This window comes from Leiobunum rupestre, chromosome 6 (assembly GCF_980474605.1).
Source record: "Leiobunum rupestre chromosome 6, qqLeiRupe1.1.hap1, whole genome shotgun sequence".
In the NCBI taxonomy this organism is placed as follows: Eukaryota; Metazoa; Arthropoda; class Arachnida; order Opiliones; family Sclerosomatidae; genus Leiobunum; species Leiobunum rupestre.
The window spans coordinates 59,704,586-59,732,549 of record NC_143389.1 but is presented as its reverse complement, the minus strand read 5'-3'; the positions used below and the strand labels follow the sequence as shown (position 1 = coordinate 59,732,549).

Sequence of the window (27,964 nt, the reverse complement as noted above, 5' to 3'; positions counted from 1 at the left end):
AATTCATGACAATATTTTGGATATAAACATACTGGATCAGGATTGACTAGATCAGCTCCGATGAAGAATCCCACTCCAGCCTCATCAACACTTTGGGTTCTTGTTCTTGGTGGTGGCTGAGGTTTTCCATCAGGGCCAGAATCGTCTGAAGACTGAGTATTTACCATACCACCTGACAGAGAAGTTGGTAGAGGTGGAGATTTTCTGGTATCATTTCCAGTATCACCCACACCTTGTTCTTGATGAGAAATTTGTTTCCCATTAACTTTGGAGGCAGCGGAAAGAGCTTTAACTTCTCTAGGTCTCATCGGTTTCTTGGGTTTTGGTTTTTTTGGTTGATCATTATCAAACGAAATGTAAAAATGTGTATTGTCTGTTAAATCAACAGTTTTCCCACTAGATCCATTCGTTGGTGGAGACTGAGACATTTTTTGAGAATCTTCTTCAGCTTCTGCAACCTGCCTTGGAGGTGACGATGTCTCTTTTGTTGGCGATATTCCTCCAGATTTATTTTTTGGAATTCTGAAAGTTCTTCCAATAACTGGTTTACTGGGTGGTGATGGAGGAGATCTTTCGGGAGATAGTGAATTTCTCACTGGCCGACCAAAGTCATCAACCAAGGAGGTGGGTTGTTTAATTTGCTGAGACTGGCTACTTTGTTCTCGATAATTCATCTCTCTTTCTGGAGCTATAGGCTGAAAATTGGAAGTTGGCTGTTCCATTTGAGTGTTCTGAGGCTGAATTGGATAGGGGCGATTCATTTGGCTATCTTGACCAAGGCGGAATGACTGCTCATGAATGGAACCAGGTCTGGATATTTGGTGTTGTTGAATTGGCTGTTGTTGTTGTTGAGGAGGATGAGGAGCTCCAGGATAATTCATCACTGGATAATTTCCCATTGGATCATAATGACTCATTTGCTGTTGAGGAGGCATATTTCCACCACCCCCATACCCACGATTGTAATCATATTGATTTGGAATAGGACCATTTTGATAAACTCCCGGTTGATGAGGATACTGATATCCATAGCCATCATGAATAGGGAATGCTGGATTTCGAGAATCTAAGAAAGGCACAGCTGAAGGTGACCTGTGATCATACGCTGGATGATGTATTTGATGTCCATGCATCATATGTTGAGGTTCCACTGAAGCGGGCCTCATGGGATGAGGAGGTTGCCAAGGCATTTGATATTGATCAGGAGCCATATGGGGGGGTAATGGTTGACCCCATTGTCCTCTGCGGGGGGAGGTATTGACATTAATAACTTGAGGTGAGATTTGTTGTTGGGGAGATTGACTATACATGTTACTAATGATCTGATTTGGTTGTGTTTCTGGCTGCCACTGCCCTCTTCTAGGAGACTGAACAAATCCTTGCTGCTGCTGAGATTGCTGCTGTTGACGATTTTGAAAAACATTGTCCTGAAAATCACTTGCTTTATGAGAAGAGGCAGATTTGTGTAAAAAGAAATTCTGCTGGGGATGTTCATTCGCAACTACTCTAGGTTCCTCTTGCCTCTTATTCTGGGTTAAATCTTGAATGGAATATTGCCTTAGAGACAAGCGAGAAATATCAGCTTGTATATCTGAAAGGCTGGAATTAAGTTGCTCTATTGAATTTTGATAAACTTCTGGATTAATAACATCATCGCTAACAGAATCTTCCAAAGGACTGGTTTGATCAGGAGAGGGAATTCCTGCCATCACACCTGGTTTAAGCCACTTTCGCGTTACCGAATCAATATCGTTTTCAATGTCTTTGATGGAAATTTGTGCATTGTTGCTTTGTGGTGATGGTATTCCATTGGAAGAAGATGATTCTTTGGAGGAGAGAAGGCGCTCAGAATTATCACTAGGAGAGTCTCCATCCACAGGAGTCTGAGCGGAACCTGGTTTGGAGACTGCCTGTAAAAAAGCCGCCTTGCCTAATTTTTGTCTTTGTTTCTTTAGCATTGTTTCCATCCTCCTTTTTTCTTGTTCAATCTTTCTTCTTCTCTCCTCCAACTGCAACCGAATGTCATTTAACTGAGCTGCTATTGGCTGAGAATCTACGACGCACTGATCAATATCCTCAGTGTGACTATCACGGTTTCTAATTCCAGATTGTTGTTGCCAGGTTGTTGTATTAGGCAATGTAGCAAAAGAAGTATGCCGGTCTTCCCCTTGAGTTCTCTCTGATCGTGATTTTTGAAGGAAACTTGACTTCAATGCCTTTCCGGGATTTGCAGCACCAGATGGGCTCATGGCATCGCTCAACAAACCCCCATCAGGATACCTTCCTTCTTTATCATGCTGCATGTAGACAATATTTATGGCAGGATTAGGGTTTCCATCTCTCAACTTTGACAGCTGCGCAAAACTAGTTGTTGCTAAATTGGTACTATATGGATCTACATTTTCTAAGGCTGCTTTTTCCGTAAATTCTGCTACTTTAGACATCAATACATCCTTTTGCCACGTTGTCGTTTTAGCAGGAGATCCACTTAAAGATTTATTTCCCAGTTCATCAACATGCGTCTCTTCAGCCAGTTGTTGATAATAATCCGCTAGCCCAGTACTAAGTCGTGAATTTCCTTCAGCCAAAATTGGATTAGATTTGTGAGAAGGACTAGACGTAGAGCCATAATCTTCCTCAACTTCTTTCCTCCTTTGAATAACTTCAGGAATTTTATGACCCTCAGGAGGACTTCCCATTTCTTTGGGACCAGAGATTCGCCTATCTTCACCTCTTTCTTGCACTTTAGTATCATGATTTGAGCGCTCTTTGGACTGTTTAATGTGAGCTGGTCTAAGGGGCTCCAAGCTTTCTCTCCCATTACCGGGAGCTTGACCATCACCAGGGAAAAGTTCCCTCCGAACTTGGGAAGAAGAGTTTGCGTCAAAAGGTAAAGAGGTGTCCCTATTGGTAAAGTAAGCTGCTATTTCTTCATCTTCATCAGACTTTTGCTTAACTTCATCATGGTTAACTTTGCTTGGAAGCCCTGCCGCTACTGTATCAGGATAAGATTTTGACCTCCTCCTATCCGAATCCGGAAGATTGACAGAGTTGGTTCTCCTCAGAGAGCTAGTTGGCGAGATAGGGCTCTTAGAGCCTTCGTGACCTCTTATCTTTCTAGCAGATGGTGACCTTTCAATTGTCTTCTCTCTAACAGGAATGGGGCCATTTGATCTGGGACTAATCCTATGAATATCGGGAAGGCTAAACGAAGAACCTCCGTAGCTACTGACACTACCGCCTGACCTAAGATCGGGGATGGGACTAACTGCTTGTTGAAATGAACGTAATCTGTGGTCCCTTCCATTATGACTATGTCTGCGATGAGCTGTGATATAATAAAATATTTGAAAAACAATTTCATTTATATTAAATTAATATTTAAAATTTTTTATCCACTATATACCTTCAAATGCTGAACTCTGTTTAACAGGTTCTAAGTCTTCTTTGACACCGGGCCTCACAACACACCGCGCAGGCCTAATTTCGAACAGGAACATAAGGTCAGCTAAGAAAGCTAGCGTGCACTGTTTGATGGAATCGTGCATGTAGAGAAAGTCTTCCAAGGTGAGAAAGCAAATGTCATGGGGTAACTGCTCCTCGCAAAACCTCTGGACCAGCTGGAGGTTGTACAAGGAATCTGCTAAGCTCACCGGTTCACTGAAGGAAATTTCTACAGTTATAAAAGAAACAATTATAAACAACCTACTCAAAACGATATATAAAATAATAAGGAAGACTAGCATAAGAAAAATTTCACAGCATTAAAAATGGCTTTTAGGCTAAGGTACTTTCTTTATAATTTACAAGTTTGGCACAGTGCCACTAATTGTAATCTATCAAACGCTTTCCACAAAGATTAGGGAAGAAAAGAAACAGCCTCGAGTTGCAAATGGAAGCGGTACACATTATGAAGTAATTTTAAAAAGAGTGGGAGTTGAAAGAGAGGAAAAACGCAGAGAGTGGGTGAAAAACTCGCTTCGAAACATAAGTTTGCTACCTACATGGGTAATGGTAGTTGGAAATACCTTAATCAAGGGTTGAAATGGGTTCAGGTAAAGTGAATTAAAGTAGGTTTCACAGTAGAGGTGGAAAAATATATTTTTTACTGATCAGATTTGAAATTTTTTTTCTTACCTTGCCAAGGTAAGTAGTCGGGACAATAAAAACTCAGTACAGCTGCTAACGAACAACCATCACTTAGATCTGCTAAATCTTGAATAATTGGAACACTCGGGGATCTCTGATGAGATACCTGCCAAGAAAAATTCATTTCAATGAATATTCAAAAAGGAAATCATATGGCAAATACGCTAAAATAAAGACTCCCTAGAGAGAAAATATTATCCACCTGTCTCGGATCTGACTCTTCAGGACTGTGGAAAGATCCCATTTCTTCTTCTATCCTGTGTTGCAGTTTTACGCAGCACTTATTTATCCATAAAACAGCAGCTTCCTCAGCATCATTGGGTATTTCATACGACGTCTCAACCAACGAAAACCTCCTAACAAGCAAACAATTAGAAACGATAAAACATTAGAAACAAGCTGCAAAACCTCAATCTAATTAAAATAAATTAAACAATACTTACGAAACAACTTCAACAACCTTCTCTGGAATAAGAACTTCTTTAATAAATAATGCCATAATGCCCTCTATAACTGCCATATGAGCACTCTATAGGGTATAAAAATCAATTAAAATGTATTACATTAGTAATGGTGCTGGTGATCCACTGACCATTCTTATGGGAGCCGTTTGTGCTAGAACCGTTTCAGTCAAAGGCATGTCTGATGGCTCTTCCACATGCACCCCCTTGCGCATCAAGACCTGCAGGATGCCATGGTGGTTTAGGCTGTGATAATTTGGATCAGCGTAAATATTAGCTAAAGCCGAACAATATAAAGCTGCCGTTGATAGACCCTGAATGATCATTGGCTTCAATCGGTCTTGATCCTAGATTATAAAAATAAATATTAAGTACACCGAAAATAAATTTAATTACAGTTAAATAAAAATTAAAATACCTCATGGTCTCGATAATACGGATCTTTCAAGTCATTTGGCAGAGAATTTTCGCAAGCTTTGGAGACCAGCCACAAAACTGAGGCTCTTTGACGAGCCTAAAATAAATAAATATAGGAAATTTAAATATAATATAAAATAATTGTCTATAATTAAACAATCAATTTGGCCTTAAAATTTAATGCTGATTGAAGACAATATATTTATGAATTTAGAAATTTATCCAAAAAATATTTTGGGCAAAAAACGTTTTAACTATACGAAAAACTCCAAGGATATAAGAAATAAAGCATACATGTACATTCTTAATACAATTAAATGAGATGGGAGTCATTAAAAATATTTTTTCGTTTTGCCCTAGGGTAATTTTATGTAGCCCATATATAGGACTCTAAATTTGAAACGGTAGATAATTTTAGGTAATTAAATATTTTAAACGCTCTGCTACCAAGACCATGCATTTTGAAACACTTAGTAGGAACACATTTTTTAATTAAATAATAGCTGTATTTAAATTATTTATTTCTATTCAAAATAGGGAGCGGCACCTTCTTTATTTTCAAGGTGGGGAAATATAAATTTAAAAAAATGGGGATAAACCACAGAGCACAAAATATTTCATCCACCCTAGTTTTGCTAGGGCAGACATATTTTGTTTTAATGTACTAAAGTTATTGACTTTTTAAATAAGAGATTAAAAAATGACCCAATTAAAAAATATTGAGTAATCATAATTATAAAAGAAACAAAAGAATTTAATTTAAAGCAACCAACAACGATGCCTCCGTAATTTTTTAATTTTTGCAAAATAAAAAGTTTCTCAATTGTTTTTGATCTAAAGAATAATATACGAGGAAGTATGGTAATAAAACTGAAAGCGGAGCCACATAAACTGGACCACTTTATACGGTCAATCATGGAAAAAGCAGCAGCGTGTCAGTAAACTAGAAACGCTAAAAAATCGCGGAAATTTGGCAAAACATTAGTGTAAATATATTAAATCGTTTTTCTGAGTTTTAGATAATTTTTTTTCAGTCAATTTAAATTCCTTGAAAAAAAAAAAGAAATTCCAACACATAGGAAGTCCGGTTATAGAATTACATAATTTGACACCGCTTTTTTTTTTAACTCAGTGCTGGAAGAATAACAATAGAAGTGAAAAAAGGGAGTAAGGGACTGCATACCAACGTTAAAATATTTAAAATATTCTAGTGTGAATAATAATAAAATAAAATAATAATAATAATAAAAAAACTATATAAAATAGCTATTATTCAGATTGAAAAGAACCGCCGAAAAGTGCTTATTTTCCTACAAAAACGTTTCGATTCCAATCTTTCCGTCGTCGAATTTCTATATAAGGAATTGGCCCACTTATAGGGTACAAAAAATTCCCTTCCCACTCGCTACTTATCAAAGATTTTGAAAATTTGACAAATGAAAACTATAACGTCCTGCATGGCTAAAGTACTAGAAATTAATCGACTTTAAAATCAAAGACAGTCCAAGAAACCACTTCAGGTCGGGTATTATTATTGAAATATCTAATAAGAAACTTTAAAATATAAGAAGAAATACTCTTTTGAACAGATAATTTAAAAAATTTAAACGTCATAAATTCGTATTAAAATCTTAAGAAAAATACGATAAATATCATACCAGAAATAGTTGCCATGTCGAACGCTCCCTCAGTAGAAAAACTGTTTCGGGCAAATGCACCATTTTGAGCAACAAAAAAGTAACTATTCGCTAACAAACTATTCAAATGTTAATTTAAAATCCAGCTATTCATCGTCACAATCGCGTAATAAATTCTGACAGTTTGAACGCGAAAAAATCGAGAAAAGTCGAAGTGTAGCCAGCACAATCAAAACAAAACGAATCGTTTCACACCCGAAAATCGAAAGAATTACGTTAGAAAGGGCGAAAAGTTTACGTAATTTTATCGGCACCCCTCGAAGAAGACAACTAAAAAAAATTATTGCGTCTCCGTTACTTATTGTAAATTTTATTTAATTTGAAGAAAAATAAAAGATAGACAAGCGTAACTATCGCGGCTTACTAAGATGGCCAAGATTATTATGAAGAAATATTTGACTTAAAAAAAAGGGACGAGGGGGGGGGGGTAAAATATTGCGAGCAACGTTTTCGGCTGCCGGCGTAGGTCGGGTTATGACGACACACTTTGAAGAATTTGATAAACGTCTTTAAGCCGCGTGTCACCTGATAGTAGAGGGAAAGTTAACGCGGCTACAGCGACACTTTCGGGTGAGGTATCAGGTATCAAAACAGCAGCTGGATTTTTTTCATCGACGTACCCGTGCCGAATGTTAGTTAATCCCCACACGTAACGAGACTGTAAAAGTTTAACCAACACACGCCAACTCTGTCCATTTCACTCAACCCCAAAACGGTGAACGTTGTAGATATCGCGCGATGTCTGGAGCGTTCCTTTAGTGGCTGGGGAAAGTTAGTACTCTCGACACTCCAACGTGGGCCCGGGTTAAAAACATCTTCCCACACTGGCGCGAGGTTTTTAAAACAACATTCTACGGTTCCTTTTTTTCCTACTTTTACTCGAGAGATTTTTCCCGTAAGGAGGGGCCCTAAGCCTATTTTAAAAACCCGCGACTACGGTAAGGTAGCAACCATTTTTCACGACGGCTGGGCTCGTTGCAACGACGTAATTAATCAAATTGAGCGGAAATTAGCCAAAATAATCGTGGATAACCGTATTTTTCATGATAAGATAAAAACAACCGCTTGTAGAATGATGTACTAAACACGCCCGATAGCGCTAAACGTATTGTTTCGAGAGATAACAAACAGCGAACCGAGTATGGAGAAACTTGGAGTGTTTATGGTGGCTCTTACCCCCCTTTTTAAATAATGACGCTCGCATCTCGCCTCTTGAGCCAAGTTGGGAAATCATTTTATTATTTTTTCTACTTTCCAAATAACGCGCTCAACAGGTGTCTTGACTGCGCGAGTAAGAAGTTTCGCGAGGCGTTTTGGTCAAGATGGCGAGTGGCTTCAAAGGCGGGACGTGATGGGGGAAATGGGGGTGACGCTAACTTTAAACCTTAAAGATAATGACGTCACGTGAAAGCTTCCTATAATCGTAAAATGGTAAAATCGAGTAAGGATCGAGAGGTTTGTATTTTTTAGCGGAAAATCTACGAGAAAGGGGGGCTAGAAAGTCGGGGTATCGTTACCATTTTTTCAATGGGTAGTTCGCTAGTTTTAGTCGTTCTTTGGGGAGGAGTTCGGGCGGTGGTCGGCAACCGATTCACTGCTTTAAGTAATAAAGATGCGAGCCCGCTGGATGAGTAGATGATATTTTATTCACTGCAAGTTCCTCAAAGCTTACTTTAAAAATTTAAAGAGAAAAGGAAGAAGAGGGGGGGGGGGATTGAGATCTGTAGGTGTTTTCCCCCAACCGCCGACGGCAAACCCACACAAGTAGAAAATAGTCTTGTTCGAATTCCAAAGATTACCATCTAAACGCGACTGTTTAAAAATAATGCGAAAATGCCACTTCAATCAAAAGATTCGCAAATTACTTACACGGAAACATACACAGCGCCTTTAAAGGGAATAAATACAGATTTTTTACAAACACTATTTCTAACTTACGTTATGGAAAAACTATAAACATAAGTACGACTCAGAAAAAAATAACCATAAAAAGAACCACATAATGAATATTTTTCGCGGTTAATATTTCTACGTTTCAGTATGTTACCGCCATCTGGTATGACTTTCGGAATATTAAGGTCTTTAAAAAAAACTTTCATAATCCGGGTCAAAACGTTTAAACTAATATAAGACCTACCAGGTAACGTATACGTCTGAAAATTTTAAGTAAAATTTTTTAGTATATATTAATTAAGATGAGTTTTTGAAATAGAAAATTAAGTTGGTCTATGATTATAGATTAATTTAAAAACCTCGCATGCATTTCAGAAATTCCTCTCGAAAGATGTCGTTTCTAAATATTTTCTAGTCCTAGACTCCTAGTTTAAATAGTTTTTGCTTTTAAAACGCGAAGAGCTTTCTAGACGTATACGTACACGTGTCTGGTCTCATTCTGAAAGTAAACAGATTAACCATCACTTACTGTCATATGAAATTTCAAAAAAAACCTTTGAGATACGGGAGAAGGAACGCTTACACAAATATTCCCAACGGTGCTCAGGGTGAAAGTAACTACCAGGGGATTTATGCAAAAATCGTTACGACCAGCGTGACTTGTTTGCGGAGTTTGCAGACATCAGAAACTAATTTGACGAATAAATATGGCGTATGTAAAGAGTGCGTTATTTTATCAAAGGGAAATTCCAAAAGTAAACACCTCGGCGCATTAAACAACGGAAAGTACTCGTAATGTGTACTCGTTCCCACGAGGGGCATGGAGGTCTGTGGCTCGTGGGTCTGCGTGTTATTATTTACCAGATTCAGCAGACAGAGACTACCCGTTGCGAACGCTCTAAAAACGTTTTCTTTTGTAAATTTTCTCCACGCGGGAGAATAATAGAGCGGCTCACGATAAAAGAACGAATGACTCGGCATGAGTCGTACACCTCGCGATTTTTAGCCCTGCACCTTCAAATGCGGGAGAAGAGATGTTATGAATTTGATCCACCCGTTAAAATTACGTATTTTAGGAGTTGAATGAAAGACCTTAGAATACAATATCTTTCGAGTGCCAGTGACAAATTCATCGTGACCGCTAGGAGTAACAAACACAGCACCTCACACAAGGAGAACGCAACCCATCAAAAGTCGTGCATTTTCTTAAGTTCAATTTTCATTGGTTAGACGCTTTAGCGCCTGCTGCCGTCGGAAGGGGGAAATTCGGAAATTGTCTTCTCCCTTTCCATAAAACGTTCAGCGTAAAGGTTCGTCCAATGAAATTTGTTCACAACACTGCGTTAGCGTGTTTAAAGGCTAGCTGTGTTCTCCTAGTGTTTGTTGCTCCTAGGTGCCAGTTAAAGAGCCACACCGGATTTTGAAAAAATTTGGCCGGATCTACCACGTGATAGCAGATACGACCAATCTTATTCTGGAAACAAGTCCGTGAAAATCGTTAAATTCAAACGCCGGTGTGTCCCTTTAATCATTTAGTTTAGTTTCATTTCTAGCACCATGTTCAGCATAGTCGGAATAAAAATCTTACTCATTATATTACAATTTACTTAATTTAGGTGAGCCATCTAAGATAACTTATTATTATTCAAAAATTAATTTAATTGATTGAAGATTTGATTATTTTTTTTACTAACATATTTATTTAAAATGATTTGGTTTGATATGATAAGTAATTTATGTAAAATTATCACCCAACTAAGCAGTAAGCTATTGATTATAAATAATTACAACTACATAGCTACTAGGACATCTTATTTCTGCAAATTATTTCTCCGTAAAAATTTACTCATGAGCTATTTGGTTACGCACCGTCAGAAAGAATAGAAATAAAATAGGCCTCCCTTTGGAATCTCAGGCCAAAAAAAATAAAGGTTTCTAGCAGCATCTTAAGACCTAAATTGGAGGAAATCTTACGTAGGGGTTTCCGAGGGGCGGAGTTTACCTTTTACGTAAGACGGGGATGTCAAGGACGATTGAATGGAAAGAGTACACCCCTTCTCTGCTTTCCCCTCCCCGCCGCGAGAGGGCGATCTTTTTCAAACTGGATTCTCTTCGAAATTACCTCCATCACTAAAACTGTAAAATTCGCGAAAGTATCTCCATCTGGCGATAAAGTTCAAAAACATAAATTTTATCAACCGCGTGTTTTAATAAAGTCGGGTCTCCGGGTAAAAGTGACAGCCACGAACTATCGACCTACGAAACTCTTAATTTCCTACAAGATTTTTCTTCTAAGATAAAAGTTTGCTAAAAGCTACTAGAAATGTCCGAACAGAATTTTTCACTCTTTCCGCATTTTGACGTTAATTTATTTTATCTCCGAAAGGATACTCTACTGCCGCACGCAAAAAGATTAAACCTTTTTCCTACTGATATTCTGACGAATTTACTAGGCGCCGCGTCTGATCGCTACTGCCTAGGGAGTTGAATGCGGTTGAATGCTCTTTTAAATTTACCAGATTATAAAAAATAATTTTTCTTCGTGATAAAACGTTCGTAATACTTACAACTTATCAGAATGTATCGAAAGATTTAATTACATTTTATGAAATCGTGCTTTGGGGAGAATATTTATTATTGGCAACGTTCTTTTTCCCACAAGATATTTAATTATAAAGATTGACAGGCCATGAGAAAAGAAAAATTAGACTATACAACCAGCGGCATTGTGATTTCTGATAAAATCTTAAAGCCTTAGTAACACGCAGGTAAGAAGAAGGTCGGAGTTGATAGTGTTATCCGGATAATTTAAATTTAATGCGTGCAACGCGGAGATCCCTTTTCATCTCAATCAGACCGCGATAAGATATTATCAACTAGACAGGAAACGGAGAATTAAGACCTCGCTGGATCATTTATATCAGTTCAAGCGCCATCTAGAGGGGCAGAAAATAAGCGCGAAATTCAATAAAAACCAAATGGACGGACGAGTGATTAATCCTTTGCAATAAAACGCGCAGACTACAAAAAATATAGAAGAGGAATATAAACTGAAGGTTCCAGGAGGGGTTAACCAAACATTGTTCGTACAAAATTTCCGGAATTAAATTCCCTGACATTTCCAGGTTTTCCCTGAAAAAATTTCCAAATATTCCCTGACCATTTTTGTAGAATAAATGAATGCTTTGAGGTAAAAATCTTGAAAATATTTTCTTTCAAAAATTTATTTGCCTGATTTTTTTAGGGTCATTTTGAAATTTCCTTACTTTTTGGGACCATTTTCAAATTGATTGACTTTTCCCAGACATTTTGGAATCATTTTCAAATTCCCTGACCTTTTGGAAACCTTTTAAAATTCCCCGACTTTCCCTGACCTTTTGGAAACATTTTCAAATTCCCTGACTTTTCCAGGTTTGGACGTTTGCATTTTTTATTTACTGATTTTGCGTGATACAATAATTATATTTATAACGTTACCGAAAAAGATTAGCTCTAACATATTAAATTGAAATTATATTCATGTATTTTACGAATTTTTGCAATATTTTTAAATTAAAATTCCTAGACGATTTTTTGCAATATTTTTAAATTAAAATTCCTAGACGATTTTTAGCAAATTTTTCAAAACAATTTTTAATTTTATATTTTTTTAATTTTATAAAAAGTTATTTAATTTACTTCAACTAATATTTTAGTATATAATTTAAGTTATGATTTAATTAAAGAACCTCTATATAGCCACACATAAATTTTCAAGATGAATTTTTACAAAATTAACTGACTTGTTAGGTCTATTTTCAAATTCCGCAACCTTCCATGACTTGTTAGGTCTATTTTCAAATTCCGCAACCTTCCATGACTTGTTAGGTCTATTTTCAAATTCCGCAACCTTCCATGACTTTCAGTTCTATTTTCAAATTCCCTGACTTCTTAGGTCTATTTTCAAATAAACTGGACTTTCCCTGACTTTAGGTCTGTTTTCAAATTCTATGACTTGTTAGTTTTATACTCAAATTCTCTGGCTGATTAGTTCTATTTTCAAATTATCTGGCTTTTAAGTTCTATTTTCATATTATCTGGCTTGTTAGGTCTATTTTCAAATTCCGCAACCTTCCATGACTTGTTAGGTCTATTTTCAAATTCCGCAACCTTCCATGACTTTCAGTTCTATTTTCAAATTCCCTGACTTCTTAGGTCTATTTTCAAATAAACTGGACTTTCCCTGACTTTAGGTCTGTTTTCAAATTCTCTGGCTTGTAAGTTTTATACTCAAATTATCTGGCTGGTTAGTTCTATTTTCAAATTATCTGGCTTGTTAGTTTAATTTTCAATGTGAAATTTCATTAAAATAACCTTAATTAAGTGTTGAGCTTCGATATAATCATAATAAGATCATTTGTGTACTGAAATTTACTACTTGAAAGAAACTTCAAAAGGCGGTTTCTAATTTAAAATAATCTCCTCGGAGTCATAGCAGAATACAACGATATTATTAAAATTTAAAACTCAACATTCTTTACCCTCAAGTTACAACAAAACATCAATATCGCATTAGAGTAGAAATTCTCAGACTTTAAAGTCCCCGCAAATTAATCCCGAGACGAAGGCAATGACATAAACGAACATCCAGACGATTTAAAAAGTCGAAATACCCCGTTCAAAAACCCGGTATACATCAAAACAACCGTAATGGAAACCGGGTATAAGATGAATAATTTCTCGTATAATACACACCTCTCAAAACACGGGTAAAGAGAAACCAGAAGGGTATTAAATACCGCGTAGACACAAAGAAAGAACACGTTCGAACGACAATTAAAAACTAATAAACCGGTATGGAACCATTATGATGGAACGAGGAAATGAAGGAAAAATCAATGAACCTCATCGGAACGTGATGTACTCTTTGGTGAAAACATATTCGAGGGAGACGAAGGAAATCGGAAATTAATGATAAACTAGAAATTTGCCTACGCCACTACAAACTGCTACTACGCTAAGATGTTGGAGCCAGTGATGATTAGGGGATGTCATCCGGGACCACGGAGGAGTTCGTGTCGCCATCGTCGAGGCGGTGAGATTTCTCTTTCTAAAAAGGGAAAACGACCCTTAATTGGCGTATAAAGCAATTAAAAAATTCTGTTTCAAAGAAACGGGTTATCCTACTCAGATTATCCGCGTTGCGCTATAAGTATTTCATCAAGGAACATTTCCTTCCTGGTACAATTTCATTTTTTATTCATGACACGTTTAAAAAATGGAAAATGTATATTTTCGGAATTCATTCGGATTTGTCGACGATTATAATTCGAGGTCGGACCCACTACGGTACGATTATTTCGTTTGTTTAAACAGTTTGGTTGAAGGTAAATGACATCATGAAGCTCATTTGAAAGTAATTTCATAATAACAATAAAACAAAGAAATAAAGCACGTTTATCCAGGGTTCATACAGCTATTAGCAAACCGATTTCCCTGATATTTCCAGGGCTTCCCACTGACATTTCCCTCATTTTTGTAGGTGCAAGTTAACCTCAATACTCTAGGAACTAAGAAGTACAGAGTAACTTATTTAATGAAAGACATTTAAGGTAAATTAATATACAATATATAATATAATATATTTTATAATTTTATATAATTAATATATAAAATAAGTAATAAAGTCAAATCTTTAAAAATAAAAACTTATTGATGTAAATTTGTAATCTTAAGGGCAAACATTCTAAGCCCTCATACATTTCCCTATGTTTTCCAAAAAAAAAGTAATTTCCCTGACATTTCCAGGTCTGTATGAACGCTGTTATTGTAGAGGTTTACCGTAAGTCTCATCGGCTCTGTTGTCAAATAAGCCATATCGCTACCCCCAAAGATACAATAAATTAATATACATCCAGGGTGTCCCATACGCGAGCAGTACATTGAAATTTATAGTGAAATTCTTCACCAAATTAGATTGAGAATAAATATTAGTTTTACTGATATTTGCAGATTTTCTACACAGTACCGATGAGCCCCAAAAGGGCGAAACCGGTCGACTGTTGGAATCTCTGGCTCAAATTTTGACTTAAAGAGATATATTTACTTCCGTTATTATATAATTTGTTCAGAAGTAAAATTACTTCGGATTCGGTGTAACACACGGAGATTAAGTACCAAAATATTGGCTGATAATGGAAGACGTATGAACACTTTCTCTAAAAGGCGTTTAAAACCGTGAATCGGCCACTTCAGAAAGGCGACAAAAGTACTTGGCGGTCGTGTCGTTTCGATAACAGGGGTGTGTCACAAAGCTTTTAAAGGGGAACGGCCAAGCTTTTCCAAATATGTACTTATTTCCGCATCAAAAGTTTAACAAGACGTTCAATATACTAACACGTACCTTTTTTTGTCTCGAAAAAATAGCTTTTGACCCAAAAAGTTGAAACGAAAAATAAGGATAGGTGTTTTGGTTTGAATTTTCACCGCCATCTTAGGGGCTGCCGCCAGCGCCCCTAACCCCTATGAGCGATTTGCGAACTATCCTAACTTTTAAAATCGCGCAATTTAGGCTTAAAAACAATTTTTTGCGTCTTCAGCAGCGCGCGCTTTTACGTTGTTTTTCTGTCCCACCGATTTCTCACCAGGTGTCGAGGCGGACGCGCGCTTTTCGATTTCCCGAAATTTCTTTATTTTATTAAAAATTAACCACTCAATATTTTTTGATGCGGTTTTCGCCATTAATTTTAGTTTTTAATGGGCTATAGGGCTATCTAACTGGTTAAAGCTTGACCGTTCCCCTTTAATTAAAGAACGCTAACAAACTGGCGAAACGTGTTTGTTGATATACGGATAACAATCAAAACACGTACGCGAAACTGTCGTCGAAAAACCAACTTAACCTAACGCCATTTAAAGAGTAAATTCGATACAATTTTTGGCGCTATTCGATAGGCCGATACGCGACACTAATCAGTGAAAAAGAAAAGCAAGGTTAAATAATGTTGACGATGGTAAAGAGGGGCAAAAACCGGTAATTCCAATAGATGGCTCAAGTTCTTAAATTCGGGAAGACGCCGTAAAAATGGTAGCGGATTTATCTACGTGAGTACGTGATTCAGCGGCACTTTGCCCAAGGTAAGACAAGCGCCGCTTGGAATGTCCGTTACGACGGCACCGAGCCAGGTTACTAGATTTATTTCAGGGACCAAGTGACTTTGCCACTATCGGACGTAAAACAAACCGTTCCAAAGACATAAGCTTAACGGGAATCTATACGGAAAGATAAGAAACGTTCAAAGATCTACAGGGTATCTCAATTTGCTCGATCGAAAATTTTCATTTTCAGAAACTATAAAACGTACAAATTAATTTTAATTAATTTTACGAGTATTATCAGGAAGCCCAGCTAAAAACAAAATTCCTTTATATAGGAAAATAATATTATTTATTTCAATTTATAGGATTATACTGAATTTTGTAATGCAAATTTCAGTATGAAAAACTCAAAAATTATTAAAAAAAAATCTGACGATTATTTGAGACCCGAATAGGCACGATGAGTTGATTGTTGACGTTACCCGGTAACCAAAAGAGGACGGATTTACAGGATTATGTAGAACATGTTCAAAAATATAGAATTTTATAGGAATTACAGATCCGCTGGGAAGCTAGGTACTGGATATTAAAAATAAAAGGACAAACATAATTTAAAAATTTCACAATTTTTTTATTTTAGAAATTCATTTTTTTTTAATTACGTGCTAGATACAAAGTTTCAAGAAGTAAATTATAAGGCAGCGTTAAAAACAAAAGAAGATAGTTCCGTCGAAACCACGAACAAAATTGCAAAACATAAATATTCAAATACTGTAATTTTTGGGCGGTTGAGCGGGCAAATTAAGACACCCTGTATGAAGAAATGCTATATTTATTATAAACACATTTAAAAATCATTTCAGCGGTTTTATTTCCTCACGAGAAGCGTATAAAGACGTACTGGGTTCCGGCGGCGGGCGCCGACCCCGAAGGCCATTCTCTCTATTCGATAAAATAGACTAGCCATTTTTTGAAAGGAGGGGAGACGTGGAAATGTGGCCAAAATCCGGGCAAATGACCTCCTAACGAAGCCATATTTATTTTTTCGTTCCTTTTCTTCTCTTCTGCTATTCTATTCATCCCCGCGGCTAGACCAATCTTATTCTTAGATTATCAAACTAAGATATAGGCTTGTCCGAAGCCACTCGAAAGATTGTATAGAGAGGATTTCTTGACAATACGGTTCTACCAGACGACTAAATTTTAAATTATCCCGTAAAGGTACGGGCTCAATGTTACCATACGGACAATTCTTTTTTTTTAATCCGGGCAAAGGCGTTATAATGACGTCACAAGAAAGAACATTTTTTACGTGATATTGGGGTTCTTCCTCGTCGTGACAGTGAATTGGCGAGCTCTTTTTTTTTGCTTTTTTTAAAATTTGGTTGCATTGTATATTTACCGGAACGGTTTTTTCATATTTAAGTAAATTCTAAAAATGAATAATAAATATTCAATTTACTTTTTAAAAGAATTCCAATAAATATTCAATTTACTTTCTCAAATAATAACAATAAAAAATATTTAAATCTTTTTTAAACGCGTACAATCAAAATAAAATGTTTATAGCTCTAATAAAATTGTAGGAGAAAAATATATACTTCAAAATAAACCTAGATTACATAAATGAAAGTTTATCGTAATTAAAATTACAATTTAAAATATAATTTTAAAAAGGTGAAAATAGAGAGGTTAATATGGGGGGACGGACGTGTAGGATTGTAGACGTATAACTTTATTGCCCACAGACAGTTTACGCTACACGTCCTCTTACGCGTTTTCTAGAGTTAGCAATAACAGGGCCCCCACTCAAATCTTCAATTTTTTTATAGGAAAAATAGGATTATATTTCTAAAAATATAGGACTTTATAGGACTATTTTTACAAAATTATAGGATTTTATAGGATTATATATGCTATTTAATTTAATAACTTAATGCATTCAAAAACAAAATCTATATTTAGTTAAATAAATCTTTGATTTTCACATAAAAAATCGAAACTATTTAACTATTTTATCACAAAAATATACTAGAATGACTTGGTATAGGAATTTATCCTAGAGCTAAATCTAGCAATTTAACTGAGTGGCTGGATTTGAAATGGGCAAAATATCAAAATTATAGGATTTTATAGGACTTTTGCTAAAAATATAGGATGTTATAGGACTTTTGCTAAAAATATAGGATGTTATAGGACATTTTTGAAAATATAGGATTTCATAGGAATTATAGGACCTCTAGGGTCCCTGCAATAATTATTCGAATTATACGCGTGAGGAAATTAAAAATAATTTTCTTTCATCGCGTCTTCCCTATAACACCTCCATTTCGCGCGATAAATCGGGTCAAATTGAAAATAAATGTACTTGAAATGTAAATTGAAATGAATCGAATATTAAAATGAGGATTCGGAGGACTTTGTCCGGCATATTATTTATTTTAGCTGTGAAATAATATTTGAGAATGTATTGGAGGGGAATAATGATGGATGTAAGCAAAATTTGTTGGTCACATTGTAACGATCTCACTCCTCGTTTCTCTCCAAAGAGACTAGGGCAACTTAACAGAGAAGTAGGAAATAATATTAGGAATTTAGATTTATGGGACTTTCGACGGAGAGTTTTATTTTTGATTCTCTCAATACATTCTTCAATTGAATGCGTGATAAACGACTTTTGGGATAAAAAGCCGGCTGTTAATAAGAAAATTGCGCGTGATTTATTTAATAGAGGGAAGTAGAGGGGAATAATTTGTTATACAAATAAAAAAGGGTTATTTTTGGCTATCCTAAAAGGGGTTATTCCTGACATTGAAATTTCGCCAATAAAAGCGGTGAAAGTTACGTCAGTTCAGAATTTGAAATTTTTTCCCTTAGAGAAGGGTTTATCTTCAGTACGTATATCGCTAATGTTATTTCCTTGAAACATGTATCTGCGCGGATTACCGATGATGTTTTCTAAACACGTTTAGGAAGACAAACTGAAATGAGGAAAAAATTGGAATGGAATTGTGACGTCACAAGATGTCATCTATGCTTTTACCAATAGGTACACAATTTGCACGCAAAATGGAGGTCATGACAAAAGCTACCAAGTGCTAAAAGTTCTTTTTAAAATATCATGTATTGATGAAAATGTACGAACGTAGGTTCTTTATACGTGTCAATTTAGAGTTAACTCAATTAAATTAATTTTTTTACTAATAATTAAATTTATTGAAGATTAATTTTAATTAAAATTATCGCTGCACTCAAGTTATCAATGAATTTGTCAAGAAAAACTAGTGTTGTAAGTCGGAAAATGACCGAGGCCTTTTTAAGGAACATTTTCCGTATTTTTCCGAAAAAAATAAAAAAGTTTTCATTCCATGATTAGTCTAATATATTGTTTGCCAATTTAAATAAAGCGGCATTTTCACCTAATTTTTTCGAATCTAAAAGTAAAACTAAACCTCTAGACTAGTTTAAACTGATAAACAATATAACACTATTAATGTTTTGTAGTATGTTTACTGATAATCTGATATTAGACATTTTATATCGATAAAATGTTAAAAACCTTAAAAACCCTTAAAAAATAAATTTATGTTTCAATTTTTTATTTTTCCGATTTGCGGAAAATTTTCTGCATTTTATTTTTCCGGAAAATTAACAACAGTCCTTATACCTTAAAAAATCAATAAAAATCCGATTCAAATCAATTAATTAGATTAACTGCTCATATAGAGTAGTATCACCTCGTAGCTTTGGCCATGGCCGCCAATTTAGGCACGTTTTTTTCTCTATAGGAAAAAGCATGGGTGACGTTGCGTGATGTAGCACTGATACTACTCTATAGAACATAATACTTAATTCCATTGAATTAATAATGTGATACGAAGAAATTCTGATTAAATTAAAAACATATATAAAAAATAAATTGTGAATGTTACAACAATTACTAGTACCAAATTGGTTTTCAGACTTAACGAACAGCTATTCGAACTAGGCTTCATATTCCATTAGAGTAAATTATACGTCATCGAGAAATACAAGGTCACCAATTACAGTTGAATTATCATAGTTCAACGATAATTCAATTATCATTGAATTACGATTCCTAATAGTACGTTTCGAAAAGAATAATTTGACAACAGACCCATATCCCCTCGTGGAAAAATGACAGATGGAATAGAGGTACCCTTGACCTTTTTTTGGGGGGTGATGAGAACCAGAAACTCGTCAGCACTTTAGTAGTTACAGTCAAAAACAATAGGGTTATACCGGCCCATAGAACCAAAAACCTTCATCAAAGTAAAGGAAAAACTAGACCCTACTATTAAATTAATAAAGATCTCCCATCTTCGATTAAATAATATAACGGACTCCAAATTTAAACACTATGATAAAAGTAGCCTCGTTAAAGAGATTAAGTTAAAGGGTCAGTCGAAACCTTTCAGTATCAACCTAAGCCGTCGTAACCCATAATCGCCTTAAAGTCTTAACAATTCCTTTACTCTATAAGCCCTTCCGCGTTTAAAATATTAAATCTTGACGACCCGTAATTAACTTTCGATCAATCATAATTATATTCATCCCTAATCTTTATAAACCTTATTTTTTCAATATCGGTGTTTTTAAATTCTTAATTTATCACCGAGATAAAGGTCGCGAGATGGCGATACCGCTGTCGACAAAAGATACAAATATACAGACAAAGTATCTCAGACACGACCCGGATAGCGCTAAGAATTACATAAATATAGCATAGAAGGCCTACGGTAATAATGATGTAATAACACGTTATTAATTACATTCCCCCAACGAATTTTTTTAAGGCTAAAAATTCGATCTTTTTTTTGTCAGTTATACCCAAACGCACACGCCGCATTTTTTGTCGGGGGGTTGTAACGATCATCTTTAGCCGCGAGTTACGTTCGGGCGAGAGCTCGAAAATTGGCAGTTTTTCGATTTCCCAAAAATTGGGTTATCGCTAAATCTCTTTATTTATTTCTTCGGCGATATCCACGTACGGTACTCAAAAAGGTTAAATACGCCGTTGTACCGGGAACAACGCCAGCCATCGCCTGGTTTCCAAAGGGATCCGTGCAGGCACGAGAAAGAAGATCAAAGGAGCTGCCTTAATGATGGTCGCGCTGAGCGTTGTAACGACGAAGATTCGAAGAATTGGACAAATTACTTTTCGAAAGAGAGGCGGCCTTAATAAAACGAAATGAAACGGTGTTCTAAAAGCCAAGTGGTCTGAAATTGCGTTATACTTTTTATAAGCGGGTAATTTAATCCCGTTACGAGAAGGATTATATCCGATTTTAATTTCATCGCTCTATTTAAATTTATGATTTAATTATTGTTTTGGGTATAAACGTCCTTGTTTAATTATAAAGTTTTTTTCGAGTATTGATAATGAAGGGACTTTTATTAATTGTAATATTTATTATTATTAACCTATATTTAGAATATATATTTTTGAATGATATTAAAATAGAATTAATTCTTAATAATCATTTAAAATTGAGATTACTTTCCATGACATTGTAATTTAACAAAGAATAAATATTGATTCGTTTAAGTTAAGACTTAATTTTAATTTTTTACGATAAAAGGCGTCAATTTAGAACTACGGTTTTGCGGGGAATTAATGTAAAAAGGTGATAATGTTGGAGCTCCAAAGAGCTTAGAGCGGACGAATAGTTTTGCATTATTCAATCAATCATTGATATCTTACAACGTAGGCATATTTCAGTTTTTAAAGTTAAAAGTGCAAAGTAAATCGTAAATGATGATCTCAAATCTCCAACCCCGAAAATTTTACATAATTCAAAGGCCTTTTTGGGGCCTTTGACGCTTAAAGTAGCATTAGGACTAAAACGATATTTTTTCGATTTCACAGAATCGCTCGGCCCCGAATAAATTATTCTTCGCGATGGGAAATTTTCTATATTTTCTTAGATTTTTCCATTATGACCATTACGAATAACATTTTTCCAATATTTTTTCGGGCAAGGCGCTAATTAGGAAACGAAATAAGTGTTAATATAAAGAATTTTGCCACAGTTGGCTTTCTACAGAATTTGAAGCTAAAATATTACCCCACCCCCCTCTCCGTCAAACATTTCGTTACGAAGTAATTAAACGACCTCAGTGGCCCCTTAAATTCCCCATCGCGTACGGGTTGCCGATATAGTAATTAAATGCAAAAATTGGGGAAAATATCTCCAGAAATAAACCCGACGAAACATGGCATACCTAATGAAATATAACTGGAGGCGTAATCCTACGTACGCCATCGTATTTGGAAATCAGGTGAAAGAACGACTGCGGCAGCCAAACGCCATTTCATTAGGATGGACGAGAGGTGCGCGCGCGCTTCTTTCACACTCACACATGTTCCGCATCTTAACCAAAAATAATATCAGAGAGCAATTATAAACCGTTTCCATTTTTTGGGTAATGGCGACCCTCGCCCGTTTTTACACAGAAGCTTGACGACCCCCCCCCCCCCCGAATCCCCAAAATGTGATCCATAATAGATCATAAATATTACGACCGGGAAGGAAAGATGATGATATGGTTAAGATTACGACGAAGGTATCGAATCCTGCCGGGGTTCCGTCTTTATTAATATGTACGAAAGGCGATCGCGTCGATTTACAGCTGGCCCCTCTAACCGCGAGCCAGCCTAGTTTGTCACTGAAGGGAGAGGCGTAAGAGACGTTGACGATTAGGTACGAACTAGGGACAGGTGTAGCGGTCGTTGTTGCAGTTAAACGGACGTGAACTTTTGAGATATTTACACATCGAGGGTTGATAATTTCTCATTTGCAAACGTAATGTTGGGATAAAGTCTGTATTTAGGAACAGAGTGTGGGTAGACTCGTTTGGAACTAAACTATAATAGACGTTTGAAAGGAGTCCTCAGTCTGAAAGCATCAAAGTTTATCGCAAAACATGTCTCCTTTGTGCATGGGATTATTTCCATAAGAGCTAGTATATTAATATTCGGTTGTTGTTAACGTTTAAATTTGCACAACAAAATTTTTAATGAACCACCAATTTTCAATATAGTGGCCCAAAAATGGGAAGTTTACGTATTTTAAGTTTTTTTTTTATAAATTCTCAAAATTAATAAAATAATAAAAATTTTAGACAAATCAAACTTAATGATTTCTTAAAAAAGAATTACTGTATTGTTTTACGAGTTATTTTATTTAAAATTTTACAATTTCTTTTAAAGAAAGTTGTACTTCGGATTATTGAGACAGCCGTCTATTTGGGACAAAACTGTATAATATAAGTAATTTTAATTTTTTCAAAACTTCTGTAGTCAAAACCGATTTTACCACTTAGCCAAAATGACTTTCAGACTGAAAAGTTTTTGGTAGTACTCAATTTTATCACTACCCAACTACGGCAGAGCTTTAGTAGGGTTTTTGGGTGTAGCAGACGAAAAACAACCAGGAAAAAGAGCTTATATTTCTGAATGGGAGATGGCTTTGACTTAAATAGAAGGCGTATATTATCCACCCTTTTAATGATTATTTCAAATCGTAGGTCGGAAATGATGGGATACTAATTACTTAGCTCATGGGTGGGGATTTTATTCCAACAGGAAGATGTTTGTTTTTCTATCCAAGGGAATGACGCGCATTTAAAAATACTTATTTTTGAGGAAAAATAAAAATGTTCTAATTATATAGTGTACACTTCCCCCGCTCGTTAATTGTAACAATATTTGTTGGAGCGGTCCAAGGCTGGCTGGGAGCGCTCTTCGTGTAATTTTAGAATAATTTTGGACTTGAGATGTGTTTGTTTTCCCCTCACAAATTATTTTTATTTTGCGAACAATATAATAATATAAAACATTTTTATTTCTAGTGAACAAATTTTAGTAAGATACTAAAACGAAAATTAAAAAACTTTCAATGCCTAATATTAAAATTACAATAAATGAAGGTTCTTATTAAAAACTTTAAAATAAAATTTTCTTTGAAGTCTCAAAGCTGTAACTACTTTGAATAATAAATTAAACTTTTTTATAAGACCAACGGACAGTATTTATTGTGCACAATAAAATTGAAAATCGGATAGCGACAAAAAAATACATTTAAGACTTTAGTGTATTGTAACCCTGATGTCAGGGCGCCCACTCAAATCTTAAACCAAATTATAGAAAAAATGGGATTATAGAGTAGTAGCACTCCGTAGCTTTGGCCATGGCCGCCATTTTGGTCGCAAATTTATAGGACGTCACAGTGCCACTATCCTATATTTCAATATAGGACTTTTTTCTTCAAAATTATAGGATTTTATAGGAATTTTGAGGATTTTGCTAAAAATATAGAATGATATAGGACTTTTTGAGGATTTTGCTAAAAATATAGAATGATACAGGACATTTTTGAAAATACAGGATTATATAGGACCTCTGGGGGCCCTGTGATGTCCTAAAAAAGCCGAAACTAATTAATTTTAACTTTAATAAAATATTGAACCATGAAGTATCCGTCGTGCAATAATTTTGTAAATTTAGTATGAAACTATAATTTGTCTCCAATTTTAAATTTTTATGGTGCACAATAAATATTGTTGTTATTATAAAAAAAAATATTTATTAATTATGCACAAGTAGCTTTAATACTTTCTAAATACTTTGAATAGGCCAGGGTCGAAAACAAAAAAAATCGACCCAAAGAATATAAAGCCCCAGGAATGGAAGGTGTAGCTCCGTCTAGTGGAACTTTTGCGCCTCTCATTTTTAAAGAGAGACCGGGTTGCGTTAACCGTTTCCGGTTACTCTGATTTACTTTGCCGGAAGTTTCTATCGCAACCAAAACACGCGGCCAATAATATCAATCCTTCCATTCCTGGGGCTTAATATTCTTTGATCGACCCACCTCAGAAAAAAAACCACTTTCAAATCTCATATTTTAAATGAAAAACCAACGTGTTCAATGTGCAATGACCACTTTAATATATATCTGAGACTGATTTACAAAGTTAACTGGCTTGTTAACTTGAAACTTGGTACTTTTACCAGTTCAGCTTTGCAGTATCTGCATACTTTTAGATATCGTCTAATACAAATAGGGAAATTGTATACTAAAATAAAAAACCCACCCAAATGAAAAAATCCATTAAAAACCCACTGGGTTGACTCGGGTTTTTTCGAATCCTGGCTAGAACAAATCAGTAAGCTAAAATAAAAGATTCTAAGACTAACCAGACTATAAAGTAACAACCTCGTATTACTGTCTATATCAAGACAGTGGTCAATCTATATCAAGACAGTGGTCAATCTATTTGAAATCTCCCAGATTATAGACTATTTTATTTTTCTCTAAATCTCCGAGAGCGTTTGAAATGAAGCCGAGTGAATAGACAGACAGAGAGAGGGGCAAATGACCTTTCCGTCGGAAATTAATGGTCTCCCCTCCAAGAATTGAAAGAGAGGAATATTATAGACAAGTCGGAGAAGAGATAGCGATCAACCCGTTCCGGAATAATACCAAGGCCTTTCTATTCATCTTTTTCGTTTAAAAATAAAATATTTTTTATCTTCTTCATCTAACGCATAACGCCAGGCATTTATTACGCATCTCGGTGGCTAGACGGAACTGGGATCAAGGAATAAATGAAAAATAGTTCCGCGTAACCTTCCGCCCGCGCAAACAGCGAGCTTTGTTAACCGAGTCTTCGCTCACGATTTCGGAATATACGCTGATTCGTGATGCTAAAAAGATTCGTGTCTCTACTTTCGCTGATAAGAGAGTTTCGTGTTTCCTTCTCAACGAAAAAAGGTCGAGACTCTTTTTCGGCAAAGCTGGATACGTTTTTACTTTTCAAGAAAGAGAATCCCTTCAAAATGTTGCGTTGTTGATTTTTATTTTGAAACATTCAATGCCTCTTTTTCCTGGATACTTGGGCAATAACGCTTCGCCTGTATAAGGTTAAATTATTATTAACCTTTAATTTAATTAATATTTCTACTGAAACTATTTTGTACAATATCAACATTTTATTGAAGCATATTATCTAATTTAAATCCATTTTAAATAGTTTGAACGAAAACATATCTGTAAAATTATACACTAAAAACGTTAAGAAGTAAAAATACTTATACAGGGTTGCCACAAAGATTTTCGTTTCAAAACCCCCGACTTTTCCCTGACTACTTATTATGAATTTTTCATGACTTTTTTATTTTGGAACTTAAGTTAAATGACTTTACCAAGACTTTTCTCAAATTCTGTTATTTCAATGACTTTATACGTCTACTTTTAAATTCCCTAAAACAGGGTTGCCACAGTTTTTTCACAATCAAATTACCTGACTTTTCCAGGTTTTCCCTAACTTATTTTGTGCTAAGATTTTATATTTTTTAACTATATTTTAGTAAAAGTTTTCTATTTGCAACCGAAATTAAATTTCCTGACATTTCCCTGATTTTTAGACTAATTTGAAAATTCCCAGACTTTTCCCTGATTTTTATACCCATATTAAAATTCCCTGACTTTTCCAGGAATACCAGGTTTTCCAGGTACCGTGGCAACCCTGTAATAGGGTATTATTCAATTTTGTTTTGACGGAATATCCTAACAAAATCAATAATAAACAGTTACGTAACACAACTAAAAATTATATGTATTTTCTTGATTTACGGACAATATTATCCGCCTACAAGGCGAGGGGTGTGTCTGAGGAAAGATAAAACGGCGTGGTTTTTCTTCCGTAAATCACGAGATGAACAGGGGTACCGCCTTCATATTTTCGGTTCTATCAGCCTCGTAAGGAGATAAACTTGTACCCCCCCCCCCCCCTAGCCAGTCCGAATTTTGATTGCGATTACCGCCACTAGAGGGCGCGCGTCGCGCTAAACGAATCTACGGTGACCGAGTAGTATTCCTCCTCGAGTTCGCCAGTCTGTTGTAAATTATTATTAAACAATCTACACTTTTTCCACACGAGCAAGTTGAGGATCAAGTAACATTGCGATTTTTACAAGGGCATAATACGTTACGTATTTTACCACTAAGACAATTCGTTGAACAAGAACCACTTTCCATATTAATTCTAATTAAATTCCAATAAAAGAAAACTAGGCAAAGGTAACAAAAACTCCGTTGCGACCGATATCGAAATCCGAATTTCCGCGCAACGACCACGTGTTTTGTAAAGTTTTGTATTATCAAAAATTTGTCTCCTTCCGCGTTTAAAAAATAGTGCTATTTCCCCCCACCCCCTGTCATTCATTAATTTTCGACTAAAGCTGTAAAAAATTTAAATACACTACGATAACTATAAAAAGCCAAGGTTAAAACTGCCATCTAGCGCTCTGCTTTGGTCCACGTCATCAGTTTGAAATGAAGATCGCAACATAAAACCACTGAAGAGTGTAATTTAAGTTTTAATTTAAGAATGCAATTCCCTGGCTTTACAAACAGCAACAACGCCACGAAAAGCACGCAGCGGAGTAACCGGTTGAGTTGCCAAAGGGTGTATAATGTATGGTCTGAATGATCAGGGTTCGAATTTATAAAACCCACCCAAAAAACCCCACGGGTTATTTTGGGTTGGACCCACCTTAAAAAACCCACAATAAAGCCCACTTAAAAAAACCCACCTTAAATAGTTTCAAAAATGACGAAAAAAGTTTAAATTTATTGTTTAATAATTAAACTATATTAAACTATATTAAAGAATTTAAAAAATTAAACTTTAATTCTTTAAATTCTATAATAATACAAAAATATTGCTTTTTTAAAAAACGTATTTACACAAAATACATTACCAGTGTTTTGGTAAACACTAATCTAACAGTAGCAAGTTAACAGTGTTAACTAAACAGTAAGTTTTACACTTCTGCAACTTTCAATAAATATTTAGCAGAACATGGAGCAGACGATACTTTACGTCTACGAAAGATAAGAATAAGAGCGATAAATAAGTAGTGCTAAATTGAAAATAAAAAATAAAAATGAAGTAAATCATCGATTTAGGGTATCATTTTAGGTAAAAAACCCAATAAAACCCAAAAAAACCCAATAAAACCCAAAAAAGCCCAATGGGCTGGGTGTTTTTAAAAAAAACCGGTTTTTTTTAAACCCTGGGTCTGATAAGTGCCGAGGTATAAAAGGCGCGAAACAAAGCGAAAAAGAATGTCGGGAAACAGAGTCAAGTTGTTGACCGGATGCTGATGAATGGCTATTGATCCCTGGCGAATTGAAAAGGGAAAGTTGTTTCTCGACCCATAAAACTTATTTCCCATCGGAG

General features: G+C 35.5%; 1 protein-coding gene across 5 annotated transcripts in view; it reads right to left on the bottom strand.

Annotated features, from left to right (window-relative positions):
• The window catches only part of Patronin (calmodulin-regulated spectrin-associated protein patronin), a 54,350-nt gene that overhangs the window by 2,944 nt on the left and 23,442 nt on the right, over positions 1-27,964 (bottom strand). For 4 of the 5 annotated variants that reach the window (XM_090177676.1, XM_090177677.1, XM_090177674.1 and 1 more), the window contains 7 exons: positions 5,029-5,124; positions 4,742-4,957; positions 4,593-4,678; positions 4,352-4,505; positions 4,138-4,255; positions 3,407-3,673; positions 33-3,328 (listed from right to left, as the gene is read on the bottom strand). In XM_090177676.1, the coding sequence (XP_090033802.1) occupies positions 33-3,328; positions 3,407-3,673; positions 4,138-4,255; positions 4,352-4,505; positions 4,593-4,678; positions 4,742-4,957; positions 5,029-5,124 (4,233 nt within the window). Of the gene's footprint in view, positions 1-32; positions 3,329-3,406; positions 3,674-4,137; positions 4,256-4,351; positions 4,506-4,592; positions 4,679-4,741; positions 4,958-5,028; positions 5,125-6,685; positions 7,727-27,964 lie in introns of those variants that run through there. The other variant, XM_090177678.1, reaches the window with a different exon arrangement.